This window comes from Siphateles boraxobius, unplaced genomic scaffold, assembly GCF_051911475.1.
Source record: "Siphateles boraxobius isolate OS27281-9 unplaced genomic scaffold, OSU_SipBor_1 130, whole genome shotgun sequence".
Classification (NCBI taxonomy): Eukaryota; Metazoa; Chordata; class Actinopteri; order Cypriniformes; family Leuciscidae; genus Siphateles; species Siphateles boraxobius.
Window position 1 is genome coordinate 28,535,243 of NW_027508734.1, and position 19,523 is coordinate 28,554,765.

General features: G+C 39.6%; 1 protein-coding gene across 1 annotated transcript; it reads left to right on the forward strand.

Moving 5' to 3' along the window:
• Window positions 1-12,295: 12,295 nt before the first annotated feature.
• mtch2 (mitochondrial carrier homolog 2) lies at window positions 12,296-19,387 on the forward strand. Its single transcript, XM_077229008.1, has 13 exons — window positions 12,296-12,451; window positions 13,310-13,394; window positions 13,522-13,628; window positions 14,420-14,443; window positions 14,605-14,661; window positions 14,882-14,939; window positions 15,035-15,086; window positions 15,165-15,224; window positions 16,700-16,793; window positions 17,015-17,062; window positions 17,673-17,740; window positions 18,040-18,115; window positions 18,595-19,387. The coding sequence occupies exons 1-13, from the start codon at window positions 12,365-12,367 to the stop codon at window positions 18,679-18,681; spliced, it is 903 nt and encodes a 300-aa protein (XP_077085123.1). The 5' UTR covers window positions 12,296-12,364; the 3' UTR covers window positions 18,682-19,387.
• Window positions 19,388-19,523: the final 136 nt, after the last annotated feature.

The window sequence follows — 19,523 nt, forward strand, 5'->3', positions numbered from 1 at the left end:
TTATCACCCGTTTGATGTCAACATTATGCTGCGCTGTTGTTGTCTGATGCAGGACACGAGGCTGACTCCAGCTCCTTTTTCGCCAGTTCCTTATTCGTCGAACTATTCGTTCCACCTTAAAAATGTTGGACGGTTGTTAACCCCTCCCTCTCGGTGCTTTTGGCCGTATTTCTTAAAGGAACAGTTGCATGTGAATTACAAGCCTGAGGATCTGGCAGAATTTTTCATTTAACAGTGATTTAACAGTGAAAATAAATAGCCTATTCCTGAAAATATTATCTTGTATGCCTCTATAAATGTTGTAAGCTATGTTGTATATTATTATTTTGTAATTACTAAATGTTGTTTTTAAAGTATGGAGAAACGTGACTGTTTTTATGTTTCCAATATAATTTGTGTTCTTTATTAGAAGTTATCCATTACTCCAGTCTAACATATATATATATATATATATATATATATATATATATATATATATATATATATAAATATAATAATGTATATATATATATATGTGTATATGTATATAGGCATGTATGTATGTATGTGTCAGGATACAGGCACAGAGGCGGAGGTAAGTGAAAGCAAACGTGAGTTTATGTACAGTGATATATGTGCAGAGACAAAGTTCATGTGCAGGTGCGTTGACGATCACGTCGTGCAGAGGATCCCAGGTGAGCAGACCCTTCTTCAGAGAGTTGGACGTGGGTAGACAATGTCCAGTGATACGAATACTTTTCTGTTTCAGATCCAGGGAGGAACAGGGAGATCTCGGTGGACACGTGGAGCACTTGGATTCAAATGGCAGGACTCGGGAAACAGGGAACCAGACTGGAATACTGGAGACAGCAAGACAGGGAGACAAAGGTGAGTATATTCAGGGGTGAGTATAGTTACGTGATGGATCTTCGTTGGCAGACTTGGAAACTTCGGGAAATCGTGGGTAACGGTCTTCTCCTGTTGGAGGCTTGACAATGACTGGGGTGTGCGTGAGTGTTTTATAGGGCTGGGTAACGAGGTGACTGATTGTGAACAGGTGTGACTGGTTAATATTCCGGGGAGATTGACCTTTGAGTGTTGGATGGGAATGAATCTGATTGATTCCTGACACTACCCCCTCCTCCAGCGTCCGCGCCAGCGGACCTAGGACCCCGACGTCGTGGGGGTCTACCTCGAGGTCGAGGAGCAGGTTTGTCAGGGTGTTGTTCGTGGAAGGCAGTGAGTAGCATGGGATCAAGGATGTCCTTACGAGGTATCCAACACCTCTCTTCCGGTCCATAATTTTCCCAGTCAACCAGATACTCGAGTAGACCACCCCGACGTCGGGAGTCCAGGATCTCTTTTACAGCGAAGATGGATTCTGTTTCAATGGGGAGTACCGGAGGATTTTCATCTTGTGCTAGATCTGTAGAGGGGACTGGAACAGGTGAGTGATGGCGCTTCAGGAGGGAAACATGGAATGAGGGGTGGATGCGGTAGTGACTTGGCAGACGGAGCTGGTAGGTAACTGGATTGATTTGTCTTGTTATGGGAAACGGACCGATGTATCTTGGACTTAACTTGCGACAGGGTAGTCTCAACCGGATATCTTTTGTTGAGAGCCAAACAATTGTCCAGGTTGGTATTCGGGGGTGTTGCTTCGGTGAGCGTCTGCAAAGTGACTGTGGCGGTTTATGACTTGTTGGAGGTGATGGTGAGCTTGGTTCCATATTCTCTCACTGTCCCGGAACCAGGCGTTAACTGCTGGGACTTCTGAGGGTTCCCCGGACCACGGGAACAGTGGAGGTTGGTAACCCAGAATGCATTGGAACGGAGTCAGGTTGGTGGAGGTTTGTCTAAGGGAATTTTGGGCATACTCTGCCCACACGAGGTAACGACTCCAGAGGTGCTGATTGGCATGGCAGAAAGTTCGGAGGAAACGGCTGACGTCCTGGATTTTTCGTTCTGCCTGACCATTAGCCTGTGGGTGATACCCTGAAGTGAGACTTACGGTGACATTCATCAGTGCAAAGAAGGCTCGCCAAACTTTTGAAATGAATTGAGGCCCCCTATCTGATACAATGTCCTCTGGGAGGCCGAAATTCCGGAAGACATGTTCCATTAAAAGTTCTGCGGTTGCAAATGCTGTGGGTAAGTTTCTCAGGGGAATCAGCTTACACGCTTTCGAAAAGCGGTCGACGGCCACCAGGATGCAGGTGTTCTCTTCGGAGGGTGGAAGATCAGTCACAAAATCCACCCCAATATGCGACCAGGGTCTTTGGGGAACGGGTAGAGGCATGAGTTTTCCTGCGGGCAAATGACGAGGGTTTTTGTTCATTGCACACAGGATGCACCCCTGGATGAATGATTTGACGTCTCGGAGCATGTTGGGCCACCAGTAGCAGTTTTGGAGAGTGGAGCAGGTTTTGGTGACTCCTGGGTGACCCGTACCAACGGAGGAGTGCGCTGAGGAGATAAGTGATATACGGAATTCATCGGGTACGTAGATTTTCCCAGCTGGGCATTCCGTAGGACTGGGTTGGTTTCGAGACAATTCCATCAGTTGTTCGTTTAAGTCCCACTGAATGGGATTGACAAAGATTTTCTCTGGCAAGATGTTCTCGGGTTCTTCATGGTGAGTTTCAGGAGCATGGAGACGAGACAGAGCATCCGCTCGGACGTTCTTGGAGCCTGGACGATAGGAGATCTGGAAGTGAAATCGAGTGAAGAAAAGCGCCCATCTAGCCTGGCGTGGATTGAGTCGTTTTGCTTCTTTCAGATACTGGAGGTTCTTATGGTCGGTGAGAACCAGGAATGGGTGTTTGGCGCCCTCCAACCAGTGTCGCCATTCTTCAACTGCAAGTTTTACCGCCAGGAGTTCCCGATTGCCGATATCATAGTTTACTTCGGCGGGTGATAACTTGTGGGAGAAGAACGCACATGGCATAGGTTTGGGTGACAAATTGGAATACTGAGACAACACTGCTCCTACTCCAGTGGTGGAGGCATCGACTTCTACGATGAACATCTCTTCGGGATTAGGATGTCGGAGTAGAGGGGTAGTGGTGAAGGCGGTTTTCAAAGACTGGAATGCGTGGTCGGCTTCCTCAGTCCAGAGCAGCGTTTTTGGCTTTCCCTTTAGGAGTGACGTTAGAGGAGCTGTTAGCAGGCTGTACTGGTGAACGAACCTCCGATAAAAGTTGGCAAAGCCAAGGAATCTTTGCAATTCTTTTACCGTCTGTGGGGTTGGCCAGGAAGTGATCGCCTTGGTCTTGCGATCGTCCATCTGTACTCCTCTTTCACTGAGTTGATAGCCTAGGAATTCGACTGAAGTTTGGTGAAATGAGCATTTTTCTGCTTTTAGGAACAAAGAGAACTCACGTAGCCGTTGGAGGACTAAGGAGACGTGTCGTTGGTGTTCCACTGGATCCTTGGAATAGATTAAAATGTCATCGATGTAGATTATTACGAATCGGTTCTGATAATCTCGGAATACCTCGTCCATAAAGCTTTGAAAGATGGAAGGAGCGTTGACCAGTCCATACGGCATAACCAAATATTCGTAGTGGCCAGCAGGGGTGATGAACGCGGTTTTCCATTCGTCGCCTTCTCGAATTCGGATGAGGTTATATGCGCTCCTCAAGTCCAGTTTAGTGAACATCTTGGCCTCACGCAGTTGCTCCAGTGAGGAAGGAACCAACGGTAGTGGATAGCTGAACTTCACGGTTATTCTGTTCAGGGTTCGATAGTCGATACAAGGACGTAGTCCGCCATCCTTCTTAGGAACAAAGAAAAAGCTGGCAGCAGCAGGTGACGTGGAGGAACGGATATACCCCTGTTTCAGAGCCTCTTCAATGTACTGTTGCATGGCTTTCTGTTCGGGAATAGACAGGGAGTATATTCGTCCCTTAGGAATGGGTTCTCCTGGAACAAGGTCGATCGCACAATCCCAAGCTCGATGAGGGGGTAATTTAGCAGCCTCGACAGGATTGAACACATCTGCAAACGAGGAATAACAGGTAGGTATGGAAACGGACAGACTCTCAGTGGGGCTTTCGATGGAGGTTGAGTTTACTGGGACAATGTTAGGTGCATCAACGATGGATGTGGTCGCCAACTCGGCAGTTCTGGATGCACACTTACACCCCCAGTTCAGGATCTTACCAGATGACCAGTTGATATTGGGTTGATGTCGAATAAGCCATGGGCGACCCAGAATTAGATCAGTCTGACTGTTCTCTAATATGAAAGGTTCAAAAAGTTCGTGATGTGTATTTTCGACACCCAGGATGATGGGTTTAATCTGAGCTGTGACATACCCCTTATTTATGGTTTCACCCGTCACTGCATGGATGGAGTATGGTCTGGCGGTGGCTGATTTCTCGAGCTGGAGTTTTTGGCAGAGCCGTCCGGAAATGAAGTTTCCTGCCGACCCGGAGTCCACTATGGCTGTGGCAGAAACATGGAAAGTCGTGGATTTTAAGATCACTGAAATAGTTAGTGGGGCTGATACCGAATCGGCCGTAAAGACAGAACTCACAAGCATTCTGGGGGGTCGAGTCGGACATGACTGACGAAAGTGTCCTCCCATTCCACAATACAAACATAACCTGAGTTCACGGCGCCGGGCACGTTCCGCTGGGGACAGTCGGTAAGTATCCAATTGCATCTTTTCTCCATCTGCTTCGGGCGGAGCTTCCGTGGGATACTGAGAATTACTAGTGGGTCGGCGATTTTCTAGATAACAGCCCTGAGATCGTTGATGCACATGGAGAGCTTGTTGGATAAATTTTTCAACACCCAGACTGTCATCATATATCGCCATTTGCAGACGGAGAGCAGGATTCAGACCACGTCGGTAAACAGAAATGAGCGCCTTCTCGTTCCACCCACTTGCAGAGGCTAAAGTGCGAAATTCCAACGAATACTCAGAAACCGATCTTCGACCTTGGTATAGTTGCAGTAGTTTGTCACTGGTGGAAGAATCATCAACTGGTCGTCCGAAAACTTCTTTAAAATGGTCTACAAACCCTTGTACCGATGAGGTTGTAGTGGACTCCTGTAACCACATGGTTTCAGCCCATCTCAAAGCAGCCCCGGATAACTGTTGGATGATAAAAGCGATTTTCGATCTTTCTGTGGGATATAACTGATTTTGCTGTTCCAGAGCGAGCGAACACTGAAGCAGGAACCCGTTGCAATCCTCCGCCCGTCCGGAGAATGGCGCTGGACGTGATGCTTGGTTAGCGAAGCATATCATCGAAGAAGTGGAGTCTGTGGAAGTGCTGAGCGTAGACTGACCGGAATTTTGAACAGCGGCTGTAGACTGTACAGGGTTATCACCTTGGCGGGTAGCTTCCATCGCGCTGTTTCACTTTTCTGTTCTGGTCAAGCCTTCTGTCAGGATACAGGCACAGAGGCGGAGGTAAGTGAAAGCAAACGTGAGTTTATTTACAGTGATATATGTGCAGAGACAAAGTTCATGTGCAGGTGCGTTGACGATCACGTCGTGCAGAGGATCCCAGGTGAGCAGACCCTTCTTCAGAGAGTTGGACGTGGGTAGACAATGTCCAGTGATACGAATACTTTTCTGTTTCAGATCCAGGGAGGAACAGGGAGATCTCGGTGGACACGTGGAGCACTTGGATTCAAATGGCAGGACTCGGGAAACAGGGAACCAGACTGGAATACTGGAGACAGCAAGACAGGGAGACAAAGGTGAGTATATTCAGGGGTGAGTATAGTTACGTGATGGATCTTCGTTGGCAGACTTGGGAACTTCGGGAAATTGTAGGTAACGGTCTTCTCCTGTTGGAGGCTTGACAATGACTGGGGTGTGCGTGAGTGTTTTATAGGGCTGGGTAACGAGGTGACTGATTGTGAACAGGTGTGACTGGTTAATATTCTGGGGAGAGTGACCTTTGAGTGGTGGATGGGAATGAATCTGATTGATTCCTGACAGTATGTATGTATCTATATATATATATATATATATATATATATATATATATATATATATATATATATATACATACATTATATATGTGTGTGTGTGTGTGTATACTGGACAAAACATAATCGAGGTGTCATTACTTTATTATTTCACAAGTTCTCAAAAAAAACGGGAAAGTAGAGGCATGATTAATTCATTCTTAAATGAAATCTTGCATTACAACATTTTCTGATGTGTTATTGTTGAAATATGGTTCCCAGAACATGCCCCACCATTGCAACTTTATGTGCCGACGAAGCATACTGGAGGTGTCATTACTTTATTATTTCACAAGTTCTCAAAAAAACGGGAACGTAGAGGCATAGATTAATTCATTCTTAAATGAAATCTTGCATTACAACATTTTCTGATGTGTTATTGTTGAAATATGGTTCCCAGAACATGCCCCACCATTGCAACTTTATGTGCCGACGAAGCATACTGGAGGTGTCATTACTTTATTATTTCACAAGTTCTCAAAAAAACGGTAACGTAGAGGCATACATTAATTCATTCTTAAATGAAATCTTGCATTACAATATTTTCTGATGTTTTATTATTGAAATATGGTACCCAGAAAATGCCCAACCATTGCAACTTTATGTGCCGAAGAAGCATACTGGAGGTGTCATTACTTTATTATTTCACAAGTTCTCAAAAAAACGGGAACGTAGAAGCATAGATTAATTCATTCTTAAATGAAATCTTGCATTACAACATTTTCTGATGTGTTATTGTTGAAATATGGTACCCAGAACATGCCCCACCATTGAAACTTGATGTGCAGACGAAGCATACTGGAGGTGTCATTACTTTATTATTTCACAAGTTCTCAAAAAAACGGGAACGTAGAGGCATAGATTAATTCATTCTTAAATGAAATCTTGCATTACAACATTTTCTGATGTGTTATTGTTGATATATGGTACCCAGAACATGCCCCACCATTGCAGCTTTGTGTGTCGACAAAGCATACTGGAGGTGTCATTACTTTAGAATTTCACAAGTTCTCAAAAAAACGGGAAACTAGAGGCATAGATTAATTCATTCTTGAACGAAATCTTGCATTACAACATTTTCTGATGTGTTATTGTGGAATTATGGTACCCAGAACATGCCCCACCATTGAAACTTGATGTGCCGACAAAGCATACTGGAGTTGTCATTACTTTAGAATTTCACAAGTTCTCATAAAAACAGGAACGTAGAGGCATAGATAAATTCATTCTTAAATAAAATCTTGCATTACAACATTTTCTGATGTGTTATTGTTGAAATATGGTACCCAGAACATGCCCCACCATTGAAACTTGATGTGCCGACGAAGCATACTGGAGGTGTCATTACTTTATTATTTCACAAGTTCTCAAAAAAACGGGAACGTAGAGGCATAGATTAATTCATTCTTAAATGAAATCTTGCATTACAACATTTTCTGATGTGTTATTGTTGAAATATGGTTCCCAGAACATGCCCCACCATTGCAGCTTTGTGTGCCCACAGAGCATACTGGATTAGTAATTACTTTCACAAGTTCTCAAAAAAAACGAGAACGTAGAGGCATAGATTAATTCATTCTTAAATGAAATCTTGCATTACAACATTTTCTGATGTGTTATTGTTGAAATATGGTTCCCAGAACATGCCCCACCATTGCAGCTTTGTGTGCCGACAGAGCATACTGGATTAGTAATTACTTTAGAATTTCACAAGTTCTCAAAAAAACGGGAACGTAGAGGCATAGATTAATTCATTCTTAAATGAAATCTTGCATTACAACATTTTCTGATGTGTTATTGTTGAAATATGGTTTTTCTGAGAACTTGTGAAATAATAAAGTAATGACACCTCCAGTATGCTTCGTCGGCACATCAAGTTTCAATGGTGGGGCATGTTCTGGGTACCATATTTCAACAATAACACATCAGAAAATGTTGTAATGCAAGATTTCATTTTAAGAATGAATTAGTCTATGCCTCTACGATCCCGTTTTTTTGAGAACTTGTGAAATAATAAAGTAATGACACCTCCAGTATGCTTCGTCGGCACATAAAGTTGCAATGGTGGTGCATTTTCTGGGTACCATATTTCAATAATAACACATCGGAAAATGTTGTAATGCAAGATTTCGTTTAAGAATAAATTAATCTATGCCTCTACGTTCCCGTTTTTTTGAGAACTTGTGAAATAATAAAGTAATGACACCTCCAGTATGCTTCGTCGGCACATAAAGTTGCAATGGTGGGGCATGTTCTGGGAACCCTATTTCAACAATAACACATCAGAAAATGTTGTAATGCAAGATTTCATTTAAGAATGAATTAATCTATGCCTCTACGTCCCCGGTTTTTGAGAACTTGTGAAATAAAGTAATGACACCTCCAGTATGCTTCGTCGACACACAAAACTGCAATGGTGGGGCATGTTCTGAGTACCATATTTCAACAATAACACATAAGAAAATGTTGTAATGCAAGATTTCGTTTAAGAATGAATTAATCTATGCCTCTACGTTCCCCTTTTTTTGAGAACTTGTGAAATAATAAAGAAATTACTAATCCAGTATGCTCTGTCGGCACACAAAGCTGCAATGGTGGGGCATGTTCTGGGAACCATATTTCAACAATAACACATCAGACAATGTTGTAATGCAAGATTTCATTTAAAAATGAATTAATCTATGCCTCTACGTTCCCGTTTTTTTGAGAACTTGTGAAATAATAAAGTAATGACACCTCCAGTATGCTTCGTCGGCACATAAAGTTGCAATGGTGGGGCATTTTCTGGGTACCATATTTCAATAATAACACATCAGAAAATGTTGTAATCCAAGATTTCGTTTAAGAATGAATTAATCTATGCCTCTACGTTTCCCTTTTTTTGAGAACTTGTGAAATAATAAAGAAATGACTAATCCAGTATGCTATGTCGGCACACAAAGCTGCAATGGTGGGGCATGTTCTGGGTACCATATTTCAACAATAACACATCAAAAAATGTTGTAATGCAAGATTTCATTTAAGAATGAATTAATCTATGCCTCTACGTTCCCGTTTTTTTGAGAACTTGTGAAATAATAAAGTAATGACACCTCCAGTATGCTTCGTCGGCACATAAAGTTGCAATGGTGGGGCATTTTCTGGGTACCATATTTCAATAATAACACATCAGAAAATGTTGTAATGCAAGATTTCGTTTAAGAATGAATTAATCTATGCCTCTACGTTCCCCTTTTTTTGAGAACTTGTGAAATAATGAAGAAATTACTAATCCAGTATGCTCTGTCGGCACACAAAGCTGCAGTGGTGGGGCATGTTCTGGGAACCATATTTCAACAATAACACATCAGAAAATGTTGTAATGCAATATTTCATTTAAGAATGAATTAATCTATGCCTCTACATTCCCGTTTTTTTGAGAACTTAATAATAAAGTAATGACACCTCCAGTATGCTTCGTCGGCACATCAAGTTTCAATGGTGGGGCATGTTCTGGGTACCATATTTCAACAATAACACATCAGAAAATGTTGTAATGCAAGATTTCATTTAAGAATGAATTAATCTATGCCTCTACGTTCCTGTTTTTTTTGAGAACTTGTGAAATTCTAAAGTAATTACTAATCCAGTATTCTCTGTTGGCACACAAAGCATTAATGGTGGGGCATGTTCTGGGAACCATATTTCAACAATAACACATCAGACAATGTTGTAATGCAAGATTTTATTTAGGAATGAATTAATGTATGCCTCTACGTTCCCGTTTTTTTGAGAACTTGTGAAATAATAAAGTAATGACACCTCCAGTATGCTTCGTCGGCACATAAAGTTGCAATGGTGGGGCATGTTCTGGTAACCCTATTTCAACAATAACACATCAGAAAATGTTGTAATGCAAGATTTCATTTAAGAATGAATTAATCTATGCCTCTACGTTCCCGTTTTTTTGAGAACTTGTGAAATAATAAAGTAATGACACCTCCAGTATGCTTTGTCCAGTACACACACACACACACACACACACACACACACACACACACACACACACACACACACACACACACACACACATATATTATATATATATATATATATATATATAGATAGATATATATATAGATAGATATATATAGATATATATATATATATAGATATATATAGATATAGATATAGATATACATACATACATAAATACCTATATACATATACATATATATATATACATACATTATATATATATATATATGTTAGACTGGAGTAATGGATAACTTCTAATAAAGAACAGAAATTATATTGGAAACATAATGTCACGTTTCTCCATACTTTTAAAACAACATTTAGTAATTACAAAATAATAATATACCCCATAGCTTACAACATTTATAGAGGCAGACAAGATAATCTTTTCAGGAATAGGCTATTTATTTTCACTGTTAAATCACTGTTAAATGAAAAATTCTGCCAGATCCTCAGGCTTGTAATTCACATACAACTGTTCCTTTAAGAAATACGGCCAAAAGCACCGAGAGGGAGGGGTTAACAACCGTCCAACATTTTTAAGGTGGAACGAATAGTTCAACGAATAAGGAGCTGGCGAAAAAGGAGCTGGAGTCAGCCTCGTATGCAGGACTCTGTTAATGATTGTTTCGTCTTGTATTAAATATCATCATTGTCTGATATACATATGCTTTACTTTATTCTTATTATTATTAACTATAAGTACACAATAATGTTGGAGATCCTATAAGTTTTCTTTACAGATGTATTGGCCTATCTTCTGAGATCACAGAATATGACGTGTCAAATTCATAGCTACCAAAAAATTTGACTGCTCTTTATTTCTTCATAACTGACTGTAATGTTCAATAAAGTGACTCATGTGATGTATGACCATCTCCCATTTATATTTTATTAAGCATATTGATTAGATATATATTGACAAATATACTAGCTACAGTGTCACGGAATCTGATGGGGCAAATTCATACCGAAAAATGTGGCCGCTCTTTATTTCACCATATCTGAATGTAATCTTCAATAAAGTAACTCATTTGATGTTTAACCATATCCCTTTTCTATTTTATAAAGCATATTGATCAGATATTTATAAATATATAGGGTCATCACGGAGGGGACGGGGCAGGGGCGTGATCGGCTCAGAATGCATTTTCAATTTGCACATTGAATTTTGCTACATTCATTGCGGGACATTTAATGAAAATGCAATCGCAAGTGTCTTAACTGTGAGTGTAAATGCAATTATGAAAAATAACATTTAAATGATCATTTTGCTACAGTTTTTGCTTGAACATTTTAAACAGATCTAATAATTTCTTTAATACATTTTCATTTAATTTTGCAACTTATAAAGCGTTAAAATATGTTTTCAAATTACATATTAAAACGTATGAAATGGCAAATGTAAATTAAATAATTGAATTATCATTTTCCTTTTGCACCAAACGTTGCACAAATGTAATGGCAAATGTAAATGTAAATACATGAATGCATTGTCATTTTACATATTGTATTATCATTTTGCATATTACATTTCAAATTGGCTTTGTGCACAGCTTCACTACTTCCTGAACTTCAGCCAGCCCTTTGTTTCCTGTCTGTCATTATTGGACAAACTGATTAATTCAGGTGTGCCTGGCCTCAGTAACAGGAAGTAGTGAAGCTGTGCATAAAGCCTATTGAATATTGCTACACATAAGCTTCCATAGTATACAGCTGTGCCTGTAAATGTGATGTAAGAGTGCGCCACCTGCCGGCCCGGATAACGAAGAAAAAGCTTCCAGTCAGGTGATAAATGTAGACGAGTAACGTCATCACTTGATGTCGGTGTTGCCATGTCCTTTTTTTATAAGAGACTTCTTGTTTTTAATAAGTCACTTATAAATATAGGAAATGGGTTGCGTTTTGATTTTTGATTTTTGCAATATTTTTTATTTGTTTTATTATTTTATTATTTCCCAAGTCGGGTACTACACGAATTATGACCGACCACTCTCGTCACCTGTTCTAGAAGCTTTCTACATAATATCTTGATTAATCCCCTGAATTTGTTTTAGCTTTCTCTGGCCCCTCACTCACCCCCATTATGTCTACAGGTGTGTTGGCGCGCGAGCGAAAAAAACATTAATTTCATTAGATAGTTGTAGGCTGAATGCGAAACATTTGAAATTTTTTGGTAAATTATTACATTAAATCTGGTAGTCATCGGCTGTGCAACTGAGATCGACTGTTTAGGCCCATTCATGAGGAAAATTGCTTATTTAGGCTTAGATTGTAATATAGTATTACTATTTTAGTGAGATCTGGCAACACTGTTTTGTGTATTACCAACGGACCTTCTCTGTCAAGGAGGGGGACGTTTCGGATTGTCTTAGTAATGGCGGACACATGTGGCCAAGTCCTCCTTGGGTCTGGACTGACAGTCCTTTCCCACCCTCTTATGTACATCAAGGTTTTAGTTCAGGTAAGATTTACACATTACACGCAAAAATGACACCAGCAGCAAGTTCTCGACTGCACATGCGCTGCTGTCGAGCAGTTTCGATAGCATGTTGATGTTAGCCAGTTGGTTTGTTAACAGTCAGTTACCTGTTTATATGGTAATATTTCCTTCTCAGACACGAGCATTTTTGTGTGCAGTACATGTGTTTACAGGAGTAAAGGTGTTGATGCTCATTATTGTGTGGTTAATTAACTGTTTTATCAGGGTTATTGACCGCGCTGTCTATCTAATGTGTAAAATGCTCTGAAAGGTCAACCTTTAAGGTCTGTCAGGAATCATTCTTATAGCAATTTTAGCACATATACCAACAACTCATACTTTTGTAATGTATAACTTATGCCCCCTGAAAACAACGCGAACTGCATATTCACATCAGTGTCTGGTGTCATTCAGGGTTGTGGTGCTTTCTGGCTATTGATTATGGTTGCTGTAGGTTATTATCATAACAGTAAGGCGGTGTGCTTTACATTTAAACTGTATTGCAGTCTTATAACAAATTTATCTATGGTGTAGTAGGCAAACACAGATGTCACCCCATTTGTTTTGTGTGAAAGTGGAAGAAAATGGATTCTGCTAAATAACACAAGCCTTTTCTTTTTTTAATAATCTAAATGAGGTTTATACCCAATTTCACATTGTTTACTTCTGATTTTTTGTAATATTATAAAAGACTGTCTTTCTTCCAAGTCAGATATTGTATCAAAACTACTTCCTTGTGTCTACATGTGTTTACTATCAGGGACAATTAAATATATTGTGTATCAATTTCACACCCGTCTACAATAGCACACTAACTTATTTGTATCTTTTCAAATATAGGTTGGACATGAACCTCTTCCTCCTACTCTAGGCAGGAATATGTTTGGTCGACAAGTGTACCAGCTTCCAGGGCTCTTTGCATATGGTAAGTTTAAGCGAATGGTTGCTTCTACAGTGTGTCTACATTGCCAATAATTTATATGGTCTCCAATGTAATAATAAAAAATCTGGAACATGCATGCATTTCCTATGCTTTCATTTATGTCTTTAAGCCAAACACATCATCAAAATCGATGGGAAATCAGGGCTGTTTAAGGGTCTCACTCCAAGGCTTTGTGCTGGGACCATTGGCACCATTGTCCACAGTAAAGTCTTGCAGGTACGTTATGCACACCATGTTCTTCAGGGGTTTATTTCTTGTAGACCTCTTTGATAAGAAAGTGTCTGCTAAGAACAGAAATAGAAAGGAATTTTATCATACAGAATATGCTAAGAATGTATTGACTGGGAAAGATACCAGAGAACAATTAGGATTGTTGCATGTAAAGTGATTTAAATTAAGGCTGTACTAAACTACTTTTCCCCAGATTTTTCCCCCATTTGCCGTCTGAATGTGTAGCTGGTGGTTAATGAAAGTCATAGCCAGTCTCCAAATTTTGGGAAGTCTGAATTGATTGATTTAGCAGAAAATCATGTAGTGTATGATGGAGACAAACTGTATATTATTTATTTAATTGTTTTTAGAAGCTTCAGACTATGATTCCATTCATTTGGAGGACATTAAACAGCTATTTTTAGACATATTTTAGCTGATTTTAGAACTCATTGTTTTCATATCCTATAGCAACGAGGCACATATTTCTTTGAGTTTGTTGTGTTTTTCCAATGGCTTGAAAGTCTGGAAGTTCAAGGATTACACGTCCTGTCGTTTAGTGTATGATGCCCAGTTTTCTCTGTAACATTAAGTCAGCAAGTATATGATGCCTTGTGTAAATGTCATGTTGTGTATTCCAGCCTTTAGTTAGGTTTCTGTAACTGATCTGTGCAGTGTTACTGTCTGTGCTGTTCAGACTGTTGCAATGTGACTTTTGTAATTTTCTGGCTGGGCACAGTTGAGCAGAGGTTATTTATACTTTTTATCTGGCTCTAACCTTTTGTTATAACCCACAGAAGTGCCAGGAGGAAAAAATTGAGGTAGGAACACATGCATGTTTGCAGAAGTATTATTTTAGTGCGGTAGGCCAGCACATGCATTTCTTTCTTTCTTTTTTATACTTTGGCTTCATTGCTGCAGACTGTTGCACTGTTGTGTTTGGTGATATAATAGCATGCATCTCTTCTCTTCGCCCTCTCAGATGGTGAAAAGTGTCCAGAAAGCAGAGGATGGTTCTCTGCAACATGTAGTAAATGAGGTGAGACGCATGAAGCAGAATTTCAGACTGGCTCTTATGCCGCCTTGTAAGCGGAGGCCTGTTCACATGGTCACAAGTCTGACGTGACTGAATGTCACGCGTAGAAAATATTTCAAAACATGTCATGTTTACACCAATCATTGTTGTCTGAAATCCGAAATGCTTTGTATTTTTGATGTTTTTCTACTTTCCTTTCATTTTATTTTATTTGTTCTCTCAGACCACTAAAGAGATGATTGCACGCTCATGTGCTACAATTGTCACGCACCCTTTACATGGTAAATACAGTTAATACAATAAATAACATGTTTTGTGATTTGAATCTCACTTTTCTCTCAATCTGTAAATGTCACTGTTGTCTTTTTCCATGCAGTGATCACTCTCAGATGCATGGTCCAATTTATTGGTAGAGAAGCCAAATACAGGTCAGTCATTTTCTTTTCTGGGATTTCACGAATTCTTCGCTGCATCACAAATTTCATCTTTTTTTTTGTTTCTTCCAGTGGCGTCTTTGACTCCATAGTTACCATCTACAGGGAAGAGGGAATCCTGGGTTTTTTTGCGTAAGTGCAAAGTGACACTTAATCAGGTAGTCTGTGGTTTGCCTTGCCTCATGATGCTGTTGTTCTAAAGTTGTGCTAATCTAAATCCATGACACCATGTTAAAACAGCAACACTTGAGGTTGGGATGCATATATATTAGGGGTGCGCCGATCCGATAATCAGTATCGGTATTGCTCCGATACTAGCAATATTTGCCGGATCGGGTATCGCCAGACGAGACCATCCAAATCCGATCCGATATTGTATAGCCTACGTATGTTATTGTTATACAACACAAAAGGCACAAAAACATTTTAAAGCACTATAATGTTTTCGTGTACTGTATTCCAAGATTTCTGAAGCCATTACATATAGTTTAATGTGAGGTACAGATTTAAATCGATAAATTAATATTCACCTAAGTGCTTCCCTCCGCTGCGGCTGTCAGTCATTCTCAGCACTCAAACAGCGCGTCGCGCTCGGGTAAAACAGTCAACACGATGAAACTCTCTCCAAGATGAGTCAATGTTCCTATTATTATACTGTAGATATGTAGATAAAGGTCTATGGTTTGCATAAAAGGACTTTAACGTGCTGGAGTTCCACATGTTACTTTCAACCGGGTGTCTGTTAGATCACAACACAACTCCTCAGTGATCACAACACTGGAGTAGAGAGCGATATAATTGCTCTTCACACGCACATTAACTGAAATTTAAAACTGTTAAAAGGCCCAAACTAATGAATAAATAAAGAAATATATGTATATCTTACTTTTGTGCTTTGAACTTTTCAATGCGACGCGCTGCGCGCCGTGACTCCATGTTGCTTCGAGCGCATCGTTCTGCGCACGGGATGCGCATAAGGTTTTGTGCCGCTCTGAATTGGAGCCTTTCATATTACAATACTTTTGCGCAATGGCAGTTTATTGATAGCCTTAGTTGTTCTGTCCAATCTATGTATCATATGTTGCTGATTCATTAAAAAGTTGCGCTTAAAATTTTAAAATAAATGTATTTTAATTATATAGTATATATTTTGTCTGTATTGCTTTACAAAGTAAGGAAAATAATGTTTAAGTCAAGCTTGGATGCCTTTAACAAAAGAATAATCCCAGTCTCTTCCCCACAGTGAGTTATACAGATACAGTTTATTAGGTAATTTGGCACTGTTTTTTTAATTATTATTTTAGTATTGGATCAGATCGGTATCGGCCAATACTGAGTCCCTGGTATCGGAATCGGTATCGGAGGCAAAAAAAGCGGATCGTGCCACCCCTAATATATATACGTATATGTGTGTGTGTGTGTGTGTGTGTGTGTGTGGGGGGGGGGTCAGTTAAACCTCACAAATGTACTAGTCATTTTAAGTGCTAAATAAATAAATCAAATATTGAATGGTTTTGACATGAAATATTTTCATGAATGTTGTCAGGCAATTTTACAACTGATCCAAACTGTTGAACTTCACTGTTTATGTGTTTGTCAACCCACAGTGGCCTCATTCCTCGTTTACTGGGTGATGCTCTTTCCCTGTGGATCTGCAACATGCTTGCTCACTTCATAAACACATACACTATAGACGACTCGGTACGTAAGCACACACACAAACTCATGTGTGAACAATAAAGCATCTGGAACCTAGATTTGTACAAATATTCAGTTTTTTAAGTATTTGAGATATTTTTAATTTTTCAGTATTTATTGTTTCATCATTGCATAGTGTTCTGCTAGAGAAACAGTTGTGCAAATGTAGCGATCATAGTTGCATTGTATATACTGAGTCGATTATCCTGTTGTGCCTATCTCAGACGAGTCATACAGGAGAGATCAAGAACTGCTCTCAAGCTGTGACCGGGGTAAGTCATCTGACACGGGCTATTCACATGATCAGTGGGAAGCGCAAAGTATCGTTTGATTCTGTTGATACCACCCTCTACAGAGCTTGTAAATCATTTGCATATTCTACCAAATTTTGAGCTAAGTGACTAGATAATGTCTGTCAATCAATAGCCATTGGCTGGTAAATTGCTTGATTTTGCTCACCAGTAATTTTACTCACAGCACTGATATATTTTGTGTACTGTCCAGTAAGCGCTTAGGGCACCTACTCATTAGAAGACTTGGACTGATGGGAAAGAATGCCAAGCTCATTTATCAAGGCGTGAAATAAATCGAATTATAATAGTGTTTTTCCTAAATTAAAATATAGAAGTAGAAAACACAAGACAATAATTGTTTTTTGAAAACCAGATGACAGCTGAAAGAGTTAATTGGAGAGAGATGTTTTGCTTTTACATATGTGGGTCTGTGTGTGTCTGGCGAGTAAAATAAAAATAAAGAATTACTAGCCAGTGGTGATTATATTTTTAATGTGTTTGTAGAGGGTTGTTTTAATGGACTGACTTGGTTTTGCTATAGCTCTCATTCTAACATTTTTTTTTTCTTCTCTTTTTGACATTTTCTCAGTTTTTTGCAAGTATGCTGACGTATCCATTTGTATTGGTGTCCAACCTGATGGCAGTAAATAACTGTGGGTAAGGGATTTTGTGTGACTAGTGGAAGCGTTTGTGAATGGCATTAAAGGAGATTTGCATGCATAGTGAGTCAATTGTCAGAGTTCTGGTTTCTTAGCTTCATAAGAAGCTTTTAATCTTAAACTTGTTAAACGCTTTCACCTCATTATCAAGTTCTGTAACTATAGTTATCATTAATTCACTACTTCTACTGGCATGTAGGCTACCTGTATTTGCTGAACTGATCCTTACCATATTTAAGACTAATGCAGGTATACAGATAATAATTTGTAAGTAATGTTTCTCCTTATCTGACCCAGGCTGGCTGGAGGTCTGCCACCTTATGCTGCCATTTATCCCAACTGGCTCCACTGCTGGGGTCACCTGAGCCGAGAGGTGAGCGGGTGTTTTTTTTGTTTTGTTTTTTGGAATGAGTTACTTGTAATGGGGATTTGAGTTTTGTTAACTGTTCTTTAATGTCTCCGTTCTTCTGCTAATGACCTTCTAATGTTAATTGGAATCTGACTTCGCTAATCGAGTTAAAGGGCTAATAGAATTAAAGCAACATACTACTGTAATAATGGGTTTAACTACACGACCGCATAAAACAACAAAAAAGAGTTTTATTCTAGTCAGCTGGATCTGTTTCTCCTGTTGCTGAAGTTGTTTCTCTTGTCATCCAAATAAGTTAATCTGTTGAGCGGATGAGTGGCAGAAAATCTTTAGTAACAGAGAACAATATTTTGTTGACCACTGTCTAGAAGTGACCTACTACCTAAAACACTTCAGATAGATTTATTAGAAGTTGTTACCATTTGAAGAAACTGTCAGATAATCTAATTCTGATCCCCCCCCTCTCTCCTTGTGCGTCTCAGGGCAACATGAGCAGAGGCAACAGTCTGTTCTTCAGGAAGCTGCCTGCTGGGAAGATGTATGCCATTGAGCAGAAGAGATTTTTTTGAATGGGAAGCTATCAGCATAGTCTATAATTCTGATAATATAATTGAGATGACCCACAAAGTTGGACTCCTAATCCTTCGTATGCACTTGTTTAAGACGACAAACTTTTTTTGATAATCAGTCTGCATCAGCCTGCAGGATTATTACTGTTAATTTTATCAGTACCTTTTCACTACATTGTGATTTGCATTGATTTGAAAACATGAAGAGCTTTATTTTAATACCCAGCGATTTGTATACATAACCAAGTAAAATAAATTGCAGCATAATTTCAGCGACGCACTCGAGGGCGCTCTTGACTATCTGTGCCCCTTACAACTGTTATATTTTTTTGCTCGACCATAATGCTCGTCAGTAATTATAGATCTGTGTTAGTCTCTACTGGTTCATGCACTGACTGACTGATAGACAAACAAGAAATTCTCTGTCCTGTTAATGACAGACTTGTGTTTATGTGAGAGGACGTTTATGCAGCACTTTGAGCCACTGTATTGTCTATCTGAGGTGTTTTACATTACTTTGCTGAGCTTGACCCTCACCTTGGTAATTTTGACACATTAGCCTCTGTGGCTTCATATCAGTGAGTGAGTTTGCTGTGGAGGTCGACTTCCACCCACATCTCCGTCAGAACTTCATTCCAGTCAGAAACAGTTGAAATTTTTATTTCTAAAGACATTCAAGTGGACCCAAATAAATGTGAGAATGATTTTTTTGGTCTTTGTGTCTTAGCTGTTCATCATCTGCACAACAGATGGGTGCTAAACATACAGCAACTAGCTGTAACATTGTGTTTCTTTCATCTTTAATTTCATTGTCATTATGCAGAAAACATATACAGGGCAAA

Excerpts from the sequence above, each read along its gene's own strand:
- mtch2 (XM_077229008.1), top strand. The coding sequence starts at position 12,365 with ATGGCGGACACATGTGGCCAAGTCCTCCTTGGGTCTGGACTGACAGTC. Across the intron at positions 12,452-13,309 it reads ACATCAAGGTTTTAGTTCAG|GTTGGACATGAACCTCTTCC; the intron begins GTAAGATTTACA and ends TTTCAAATATAG. Across the intron at positions 15,087-15,164 it reads GGTAGAGAAGCCAAATACAG|TGGCGTCTTTGACTCCATAG; the intron begins GTCAGTCATTTT and ends TGTTTCTTCCAG.